This window comes from Poecilia formosa, unplaced genomic scaffold (assembly GCF_000485575.1).
Source record: "Poecilia formosa unplaced genomic scaffold, Poecilia_formosa-5.1.2 Scaffold97, whole genome shotgun sequence".
NCBI classification, from domain to species: Eukaryota; Metazoa; Chordata; class Actinopteri; order Cyprinodontiformes; family Poeciliidae; genus Poecilia; species Poecilia formosa.
This window is the reverse complement of record NW_006800036.1, coordinates 1,836,252-1,847,076: the sequence shown is the minus strand read 5'-3', so window position 1 is coordinate 1,847,076 and position 10,825 is coordinate 1,836,252. Positions and strand designations below refer to the sequence as shown.

Below are 10,825 nucleotides of genomic sequence, written 5' to 3'. Positions count from 1 at the left end.
GCGAGGAAAGGAAAACAAAACTATGACGCGTGAAAAGTGTGACACACCCACAGTCAGAGAAGTTGTCTCCGTAGAGTAGGAAAACGAAAGTGAAACCTTCAAGTATAAGAGCTGCACTTTCTGCATATTTTGAATTTCTTAGTAAATAGAAACACATACAGGGATTTTTACTGAGAGGCAAACTTTGGTGCACTCAAAGCTACTTATAATAAACTTGGCTGAAGAAAATAATTGGTCCCAAAATACTTTACAAACTGGCCGACATTCGTTAAATAAGGCAAACATAAATAATCATTTTTAAAGTTTTGGATCCATAATTTAAGCCAGTTCTCCAAGGTCTTATGGGACCTTAAGTAGAGTTGCATTTGGGGTCCTTAATAACATCAAAACCACTCAGTTTTTCAATGTTTATTTGGGGAAATTTTGAAGAGTGGAGTTTTACTGGCTGAGATTAAGAACAGATAATTGACGATTTGTGAACAAATTCGGTTCAAACACAAAGAAAATATTAAACGCAGCATCAGATTATAGGTATGAACACAATCATCTTACAATGAAGGTGATTGCAGTACGGCTGCCAGTTTTTTTTTAATCTTAAATTTTAATTTGAAGTTATTTAAAATATTTTAATCTGAATGCTAAAGCTGTTGTATCAAAGTCAATAGTACTCTCAGTTTTAATATATATATATATATATATATATATATATATATATATATATATATATATATATATATATATATATATATATATATATATATATATATATATATATATATATATGGTCTGTGGTCTGTGTTGATATTCAAACATGATATTTGTGCCTATTTGATCCATGAGTACATCTGACTTGATGATTTTGTCCCACATGACAGTGTTGATTAACAAATAGTGGAAGATTCACTGAAGGTAGCACATTGTTTAAGTGGATTGAAGTACATCTCATGTTAATTTCTAATGGAAATGCAAAAATCTTCTCTCTGCAGTGGATTTTCAAATAAATAATTCTAATACAATTACAAGCTATTTTAAATCATAATAAGCTTTAATAAGGGTGCGTTCATACTGCAGCCTGAAGTGACCCAATTCCGATTTTTTTTTTTGACGTAATGCGACCTGTATCCGATCTTTTGTGAACAGCACAGGTCGGATTCTTTTTCGAATGTGACCCATATCCGATACGTATCCGATTCAAATGCGATCTAACGTTCAGGTCGCATTCATCTGAACTGAACGTCACTGATTCTCAACAAATCTCACTTCCTTTCTAAAGCACTGTTTAAATTTGAATGATGCAGAAGAGCACCTGGAATCAGTCTATTTCCAACTGCCCAAATCTCAAGACCAACAGCCAAATACAAAGATAGCTTCAACACTAAATCCCAAACAAATTGAGAGCAAAACAGACATTCAAAACTATAGAAACACACTTGTGACCAAGAAGCGTTATCAGAAGTGACAACCAACATCCACCCATTCATGACACATGACTACAACCACAACTTACATAGTCAATGACTGTGGCACCAGTCTCAACAGTAAACAGCAAACAGATCAACTGAACGTCAAGAAGAAGAAATAAAAGGAACAAATCTCCTTCCAATAAGGGTGCGTTCACACTGCAGCCTGAAGTGACTCAATTCCGATTTTTTTTTTTACTAAAAAAAGATAAGATTCTTTTTCGAATGTGACCCATATCCGATACGTATCCGATTCAAATGCGACCTAACGTTCAGGTCGCATTTCATCCAGTGTGAACGGCCCCGGCAAAAAAATCGGAATTGGGTCACTTCAGGCTGCAGTGTGAACGCACGCGTTTAAACCAATGCAGAAACAAAAATATGTTCATAATCATGTGAATCTGTCATAAATATGTAAATAAACATAAAACAGAATTTGTCATTTTGTGAAACGTGTACAAGCAAACACATTTTTAGAATTAAATCTCTTGAGTTTTATTCATTGATTTTATTAAAGAAATATACAGATCTTTACAGAGATAATGTAATTGGAAAAAAATAAAGAGCATAAGTAAATAAGACCATCCTGCCCACACTTTTCAGTTTATAGTTCACAAAGTTGATTTTTAACATGATGTTAACTTAATAGCAAGGAAGTAAAAATAAATAAAGAAAATTTCCCTTTATCATTATCATCAGACTGAAGGAAAAACTACAGTCCTCTGGTTACATGACATATTTATTTGAAAGAATCTCAGATTATATTTTTAAAATCTCACTTATTCCACATCAGTCTCAGGGTTTCCCCCAGAAAACTTGCTAAGCCCGGTGGTCGGGGCGTCGAGGCGGTCCACCGTATTTGTATTAAAAGATGTTAAGTTGACAGGAAATGTAAAAGCATTACTGTGTAATTTATATGTTACAGGAAAAGATCTCAAGTGAAATGCTATTTAAACCCACAACTAGTCTAAAAACAACAAATTTGCACTTCTGTTTAATCCAAATTAAGTCAGCAGCTCCATCAGGCCCCCAAGAGCTTCAGGGGCTTAGCCTGGCGGAGGGGCTAGTAAAGCATGGCGGGCCGCCAGGCTTATAATACACTGAGGGAAACCCTGCAGTCTAATGATTATTTTAACATCTCAGTAAACTAAAGTATAACAATGAGTTACAAAATATGACAGTAACAACTTCTTTGCAGGTTTTGATTAAAACCGTTTTAGTTTAAAACCTGCTTTTCTTTATATACACACAGTTTTCATCGTTAGGGAAGTGCTGTGTCAGTGAGTAAAGACCCAGTCAGGGATTCATCCTGAATCAAACGTACTGACTGATCCTTTTGTTGCTAAGAGCTTCGATCAGCTTGGCTTGCATGATGTCTTTGGTTGAATACAGCGGCAGTTCCAGGGTGGAGAAACACGTGTGGGTCGCAGGATAATACTGGTCAGCCTGCAAGGGTTTAACAACTTTGATATTCATCTTTATCTTGTCGAAGCCGAGGATCGGCACCCGTTCAAATCCAGTGACGAACCCTGAGGGAGGTAAAAGAGGTTATCAGCGGATATAAGCTACACAGCAGGAATAAATCTGCCTTTACGGAAACTTTCTACAAAGAAGTATTAACTTTAGATGTTTTTTTGTTTTTTTTGACAATTTTGCACAAAGTAATAGTGAGTGGCATATTTGTTCATCTGGCCATCAATAAACGCAATCTAAACTTTGTTGATGCCATAATATTCTGTCCTTTGTAATGCTGTAATTCAGCTTCAACAAACAAGCTAAGTTTTTATCAGAAATTACATGAGTTCAAAATTTGTTTCCTGTATAGTTTTTTTTTCTAACTTTTCATAACTGAAGTGATTTTTCGGGACAATTAGTTATTTTGGTTGTGTTTTTCTAAATAATGTTGGAAACAATCTAATTTCATACTCACACAGAAAGCTGTTCTTCTGATTCTCCGTCAGTTCATCGAAAACTTCCCAAAACATCTGTATGATGGGGTGGTCGGCATTGTACTCGCCCTCATAAACTGTGTTCTTAAAAGAAGACCAAAACCTGGAGTCAGCGATAATTCAAACAGCTCAGAATACAAACTATCACAAAGAAAGTACCTGTTTCAGCTTCTCCCAGTCATAGAAATCCTTTCCAACTAGGATTTCTTGTAGTTCCTTTGGTGTAAAAAGTTTCACCAAATCCCGGTCACAAACTTGGAAGAAACCTTGTTTGAACTCATAAAACGCAACCTCCACTGATGTGTTGAAGACGTAGTTCACAAAGACGTCAACAAACTCTCTCCTGTTGAGTTGATAAAAATTGTCATTCACAAAGATGGGTCAGACACATATTATGATAAGAGAAATTGAATTGCTTACTATTTTTAATAACAGTTTCTGTCTAATTATCAAATACTGGATTCCGAACAGCTGGTGTGGATTTAGTCCAGCTGTGTAAGAGTGAACCAGATGTAAATAAATACTTATGTGGTCGTTAGACTTTGGTTTCCCAACCTACATGTGTTTTATGGATTTGAAGAAGAATTAGGATCATGTCCATTGAGGTATTTTATGGAGACACCAGAGTATGGATTTATAAGGTTTCATTTCCAGCTAAATTTATTTATTTTTTTCCAAAATTGCCTTTTTTGTGAAAAACTCTTAATATATTTATAATTTAACTAAACAAATGAGAACAAGTTGAATCGTGAACGGCTCATAAAAAAAGCTCAGAAATGATGAAATTATTTCCTACTTGTTTTCGCTGGTAACTTGCTTGTCAGGATTTTCAGGATCAAGATCAATCTCATTTCCATCCCATGAGATCTTTAAAGAAAAGGAAATGCTGGTGTTACTTTTCTCTATGTTAATTTAAAAAAAACTGTTAGATATCAAAGACCTAAAATGGATGGTGACATTTCTTTTCACTTCAATACAATACTCACTGTAAAATACATCTCCTCTGGGTCTTCTTCTGTGTCCAGGATGGACTGCAGACCACTCAAAGAAAACAACACAAAGATAATTTTTAATGATAAATATTTTTTTAATTTAAAATTATTTATAAATTATACCTACTTGCCATAACTTGGACTGATTTCTTTCAAATCGTCCAGTGATGGCCTCGCTCCAAGCAGCTTTTTGAACAGCACCAGTGGGAAGGGTAAGTAAATGATCACCTTGTTGTACAAAGCCAGTCCACACAGAACCCCAAACAGGTGGAAACGCTGGTCCTCCTGCGAAGCCTGATATTGGTGGGTTAGATCATTAATTAGAAAAAAGATAATTAACTGAGCTTAAAATCAGCTATTTCTAAAGTCTTACTTTAGTAGAGGAGAACCACGCCAGAGTTTCGGAGTCATTGAACGTGAACATCTCAGACTCAGTAGAGATCAACTCATGAAAGACTTCATGAAAAAAGTCTTTTACGTAGACATGATCAAATTCATAGTTCTCATCAAAAGACACCTGGAATGCGAAAGGGAACCAATAAGATTCCTTCTCAAACTCCACAGAAGCAGTTAATAACTCAATTATGCTTTATGAGCTTTCAGACTTGTACCACAAGTTCTCTCTTGTAGTCTTTCTGATCAGCCTTAGCCAGCAGTTTAAATGTGTCATTTAACACAGATGCTCGGTTTAGGTTCAGTTGCAAGACGGGAAGGTTAGGGTAACACCACCCAAAGCCCAGAAACATTTCCATCAACATCTGGTCCAAAATACTCAACCAGAACTCCTGCTGTTAAGAAAAAGAGATCCAATATAAGTACACAAATTTAGGGCACAGATTGCAAGCTCAGTAAACACAGAACATAAATAAAGAGGCAAGGTTTTGTGGTATTGTAGTTTCTCAAAAAGGTGAGAGTACGTAAACTTCTGGTTTTCAACTGCACATATACAAAACATATACAGACGTGTATATGCATACACCCATATACAGAGGCATGCAATAAATTAAATTATTATTGAAAAGCTAATTTACTACAGTAACTTGATTCACAAAGTGAAATGCATTATAATAAAACAGCAGTTACCCAGGTGAGGTCAGTATTCATGTCAAAAACCAGTTTCTTTGTTTGCAGATCCATCACCATTGGGAAGTTGCACAGAACAACTGGCTCATCACGCACATACTAAAAAGGTAAAAAGCACAATATGATCTCTGAGTTTCTAGTTGTTCAGTGTTTTTACAAACGAGATGTGTGTTTAATTTCCGAGTTAAATCTGATAGAAACTTTCTTACCCTGCGTTTTGATTTTAAACGCCAGATTTGCAGTTCTCCGAGGAGAAACATTTGGTTGATCATCACATAAAAATCACGTTCTGGCAGCCTTTGAGACTCAGACATCCTGTTGTTAACCTGTCAAGAGGACACGGACAAGACCTTAATTATCATTAACAAACAAACATGGCAGTCCTGTTTTAAATTATGATACTGACATTGTACATATACTGAAGAACCTGAAGCAGGTTCCTGACACCGTCACTGCGAGGAGCATCCACATTGGACAAGATCGCACAGAGAGCTTTCCTCCACACGCTGACAAATCTCTCCATGGTGGATGACGACAGCGAGGACCACCACTCACCTAGAGACGACAACATTAACATTTACCAAACAGAGCTTTAATCACTTGCCAAAGTAATTTCAGCTAAACTAGGTAACAGTACCTAAAACCTTGAGGCTTTCCCTTGACAGACTTGTTACAGCAGTAGCGACCATCTCAGCTAACTTGCTGCGCTGCTGCTGCTTTCTGTGCTTCTGGACGACATGAAGGAGCTCATTGAGGAGCAGAAAGATCCTCAGACTCTCCACTCCTACTGGGTTCTTATCAAAGAGAGGGAGCAAACGCAGAACTGATGCTTCAACCTGACAGATAAATATACACACAAACGAGTGGATTAAAGGAAAAACCAAATGGAAGTAAAACAAGTTATCCTGTAGTTGTCTGAAAAAGCAAATGTATAAAATTGGACAGGAAGAGAGACAAACCTCTATCCAGACATCTTCTGTTTTTACCAGTTTCTTAAAATGTCGTCGAGCCAGTTTCAGGTTCAGACCGTGGTACTTTGATGAGGTTTGGAAATGTTTATTTTTTCTGAGTAGAAAAGTAAAGAGAGTCAGCATCAATTATGATCTTTGATTTATTACTAGACTGAAATAAACGGTATTTCAATAATTGAATAACTGGTCTATTTTAAGACATCCAATATATTGAAAAATAAACATACATTTATTGAAGATTAATAGACATAATGCCATTTTGGTAACACTTTATTTGAAGGGGTGTGCATAAGACTGACATGACACTGTCAAAAACACGACATAACATCTGTCATGAACAGAAAGAAGTCTTTATGAATGTTTATGACAGTTGTCATGAAGTGTCATTCGACAAATAATGACAATTCAATGCAAAGTTGGCATTTTTAATGGACTTTCAGTGCAACTTTTAGAGCAACTTTGCATTAAAAGTGTCATTATTTACCGAATGACACTTCATGACAACTGTCATAAACATTCATAAAGACTTCTTTATGTTCATGACAGGTGTTATGTCATGTTTTTTGACAGTGTCATGTCAGTCTTATGGACACCCCTTCAAATAAAATGTTACCACAATTTTTAATTAAGTTATGTCCATATGAATTAGAATATAAGTGAGTTAAATGAAAAGGGGATGTTTCGACTTTCAAGTTACACAAATGTCAACAGTTGCATCTTTACCCTTCTTCAAGGAAGCTTTTGTTCAAACAGGATGCAGATGAAAATGTCCTGTGGATTTCCCTGAAGAGAAGAAGAATAAAAGTTTCAGTAGTTTTCATTTAGAGTAACAGAAATTAACGTCATGTTATTAAACGGTCTGTTAGTGGTAAATACTCACTGCTTAATCTTTTTCCATGACTTTTCATCACATTTAGACGTCCAGTTATCAACTAAATCTTCTAAACCATGCTGAGTTGCTTTGCTGACTGTGCTAGTGTCTGAATTTATGCTAACATCCTGTAGATGGAAAAAAAAAAGAAAAAAAAAGTGAGGTGAGGTGACTGATCCCGTTGCATGTTAATCTCTCTGTTTGGCAAACATTGCCCCTGGTACCTCATCAGAAGAGCAGGCTGCAAATGAACAGTTTTCTCCAGCAAAGACAGTTCCAATTCTGGAATGAACTGCATCAGAAAGCAGCAATGAAGTAAATTACTATATAAAGTTAACATACTGTTTAGATTTCTATTTCTAGTTACCTGGAGGTAGACGAACAGGTAGCGGCACAGATGGATTGCTTTCTTCTCTGTTTCCCAGCTGACCTTGAGTTTCACAACCAAAGGAGTAGACTTTTTGGCTGTGTGTCAAAACTAATGTGTGATACCTGGATTGAAAGAACATCATAAACATTGTAAACACTATGCTGGTGATTTTTTTTATTATTGTTGAAGCACTGGGACTTTTTTTTTCTCCTACCAGAGCTACTGTATAATAGCTGTATGAATGAAAGGATAGTCTCCAAATGATTCAACTTATTCAATGCTCAATAGTCTGTGCAAGAAAACTAACCTATTTAAATAACCCCATCAAATAGTCGGCCAAATTTAGACCAGGAACATGTCAAAGGCTGAAAAAAAGTGTAGTTCAGATGCAACTTAGTAGATATTAGTGGGAAAATATTTGAGTCTGAATAAGTAATTTTGCATTGGAGAAATAAATTGAAACTACTACACCTAATGTCTCTTTTCAAACAATAATTTAATGTGGATTTAAGACAACATTTTTCCTTTAAAGTGTTGATGATACAACAAGCTGTAATTTACCTCCCGCATGCAATCTTGATAACTTTTGCCCCCCAAAGTTCAGCAACAAGTCGAGGCCGGAGTTCATTTCGCAAGGAGTTGTGTCCAAGTTGCCCATATTGACCAGAACCGAATGTGAACACTACCCCATGCTGAAAAATCCAAACACACAAATGCTCTTCAAGCATTAATGCAATACTTCAAATAAGAACAAATGTGAAGAGGAGAAATTAGATGCTTTGATTTTGTTGCCTAACCTTCGTCAAAACGACGGTGTGGTCCTTTCCGCAGCAAATGTCGCCTGTTTTCTTCAGGTTCAAACTACGAACACAAGCTGGTGTATACATGTCTAAAGAAAAGAACATGAACTTTATTATGCAAGGTTAGACATTTGAATATGTTATTGTAAGTCACAAAGCTATGGAGTAATTTCCAACAGCACCTTTTGTGTCTCCCAGTCCGAGCTGTCCACAGTCGTTTCTGCCCCAGCTGAACACGCCTCCGGACACAGAGAGGGCGAAGCTCTGGTCTCCTCCTGCAGAGATCTGAACCACGGGGACGGACAACAAGGATCGGACTTGCTGAGGTGATCTCGCTCCTGAACTTCTCTTCCCCAGTCCGAGCTGACCCCTGGAGTCCAGGCCCCAGGTGTACACCTGACCCTCTGAAGGAAGATCACCAGGATTGACTACTGAATCGACATCACTACATCATGAACTGCTCATGTCATGTCTTAAACATCTTAACTAATCTTAAGACTCTTGAAATTGCAACATGATTATGGTGCAAAAATGAGTAGCCAAGAAAAGCTCAGTAACAACTGCTTATGTCAATGTGACGAAGGCAAGACCAATAAAATGAAAATATTAGAAGACTGAAGTTAATAATATAATTTGCCATTGACAATGTAGAAATATTGAAAACCTTTTGTCAGAGCAACTGAATGCTGGCTTCCACACGCAACCTGTACAACTGGTATGCTAGAAAAAGAGTCCAATGTCCTGCAAGAAAGTAGAAGACAAATCTTAATCAAGTCTTAACAAGAATCAGACGACCTGTAGAATGAATCGAAGCTGCTGGTATGCCAGCATAGTAACCTTGCTTTGCTTTCTCACCTGGGTGTGTACGGGGTGTGGGTGGTGTCCACACAGAAAACGGAGCCTTTCTCAGACAGCAGCATCACGACGTCATCTTCACAACTCACTGCCTCAATCTTCTCCTTACACTTCACAAACTCTGCAAATGCACAGATATAATTCATATGCATTGGATTAACGTACCAATTTACTCATGACGACATCAGACTGATGTCAGCTCTATAAAAATGGCCCCTTCAGATCCCTTATTTGAGCTTGGCGGTTGTTGCCTCATGCTGCGAGATAGGTCAGTAATAGATAAATAAATGTATAGCAACTCATGAAATCTCGTCTTTATCTCTCCTAAATTTATGTTTTATTAACATTATGCATACAAGATTTGTTGGTAGGGCAGAGTCGAAAATTTAAAGGAATGACAATGGTCTCCCTAGACCCACCCATTGGTGCCACTGATTGTAAATTTGGAACCTGAATGAAGTAGAGGGAGGGGGGAAAAATCACAAATTCAATATCATGCACCCTCCCAGGAGGTTTTTTTGTTGTTGTAATATTTGAAGTTATAGTGTATATCCTATTATCAGTCCTTGACAAATTCAAGTCGTTAAAAGCCTAAACTAAATACAAAACAATGCCACTGATAAGTGAATAAAAGCCGTCGAAAACTCAGAAATGACAAAAAGAACAGACTTCATTAGTGAACTCGAAACGCATTTATATACTAAAAAAAAAAAAAACTCACACAGATACTCACTCTGTTTTCCTCTTACTCTGTTTCCGTCTTTGCTCTCATTAGTGCGCAAAATGAACGCATTCCCGTTACATTTAAGGAAAGCCAGCACGCTGCGACCTGCTGATAGATCCGTGACATTATGACCAACATTTAAATAATGAACTCCTTCTTCTGTGATGGGGTCTCCTTTGAGGCAGAAGCCTCGCTGACAGTCTTCTCCCCAAGAAAACATCTCGCCTGTGAGCCGCACCAGGACAACAGCTGATGTTTAATATGTTGCTCAGCTGACTGAAACGAAACCTAGCAGAAAGAAGAGAAACAAAACTTATGCACGTTTCTGAAGAGCAGGGGGCGGGGCTAATCAGCTGGCTCACCGCAGGTAAAATGAAAACGAAACTGAGCGCAGAATTTATTTTTAGCTTAGCTTTAGCTCGAAATACATTAGTTTAGCTTAAACTAAAAATGAATGTTTTCTGCTGTGTTTTCTTCGCATTTACAGACGTCACACCTAAACGAGTTAAAGATGTTCATCTTTCAAACTGTTTTCAATTCACAAATGTTATCCCGTCAAATATTTTACTGTAAAGTTTGAGCAGGAAACACTCAGTATTAATTCAGAATTGAAATATGGAGTCCATAAATAGACAGGAAAGCTCCCATACTGTGTGAACTCCCACTATATTCCCACTATATATGGTTTCGGGAAATGCACCGAAGAACAAACAAGGCTCAGTTTAACTAGATGAAGTTGTAATGATGCAG

General features: G+C 37.1%; 1 protein-coding gene across 2 annotated transcripts; it reads right to left on the bottom strand.

The window, feature by feature from the left end:
- Positions 1-2,654: 2,654 nt before the first annotated feature.
- LOC103142496 (probable E3 ubiquitin-protein ligase HERC4) lies at positions 2,655-10,574 on the bottom strand. Of its 2 annotated transcripts, none has more exons than XM_007558591.2 (23): positions 10,085-10,574; positions 9,352-9,472; positions 9,161-9,237; positions 8,679-8,900; positions 8,494-8,585; positions 8,258-8,388; positions 7,694-7,818; positions 7,551-7,618; positions 7,336-7,454; positions 7,179-7,238; positions 6,444-6,549; positions 6,122-6,320; positions 5,891-6,039; positions 5,694-5,810; positions 5,485-5,583; positions 5,013-5,189; positions 4,775-4,918; positions 4,529-4,695; positions 4,396-4,450; positions 4,206-4,276; positions 3,569-3,752; positions 3,391-3,493; positions 2,655-2,989 (listed from the first exon to the last, which is right to left on the bottom strand). In XM_007558591.2, the coding sequence occupies exons 1-23, from the start codon at positions 10,293-10,295 to the stop codon at positions 2,775-2,777; spliced, it is 3,012 nt and encodes a 1,003-aa protein (XP_007558653.1). In that variant the 5' UTR covers positions 10,296-10,574; the 3' UTR covers positions 2,655-2,774. The 2 variants fall into 2 exon arrangements, with proteins under 2 accessions (XP_007558653.1, XP_016529981.1); XM_016674495.1 differs by having other exon boundaries at positions 7,551-7,630; positions 10,085-10,573.
- Between the last annotated feature and the right edge of the window lie 251 nt (positions 10,575-10,825).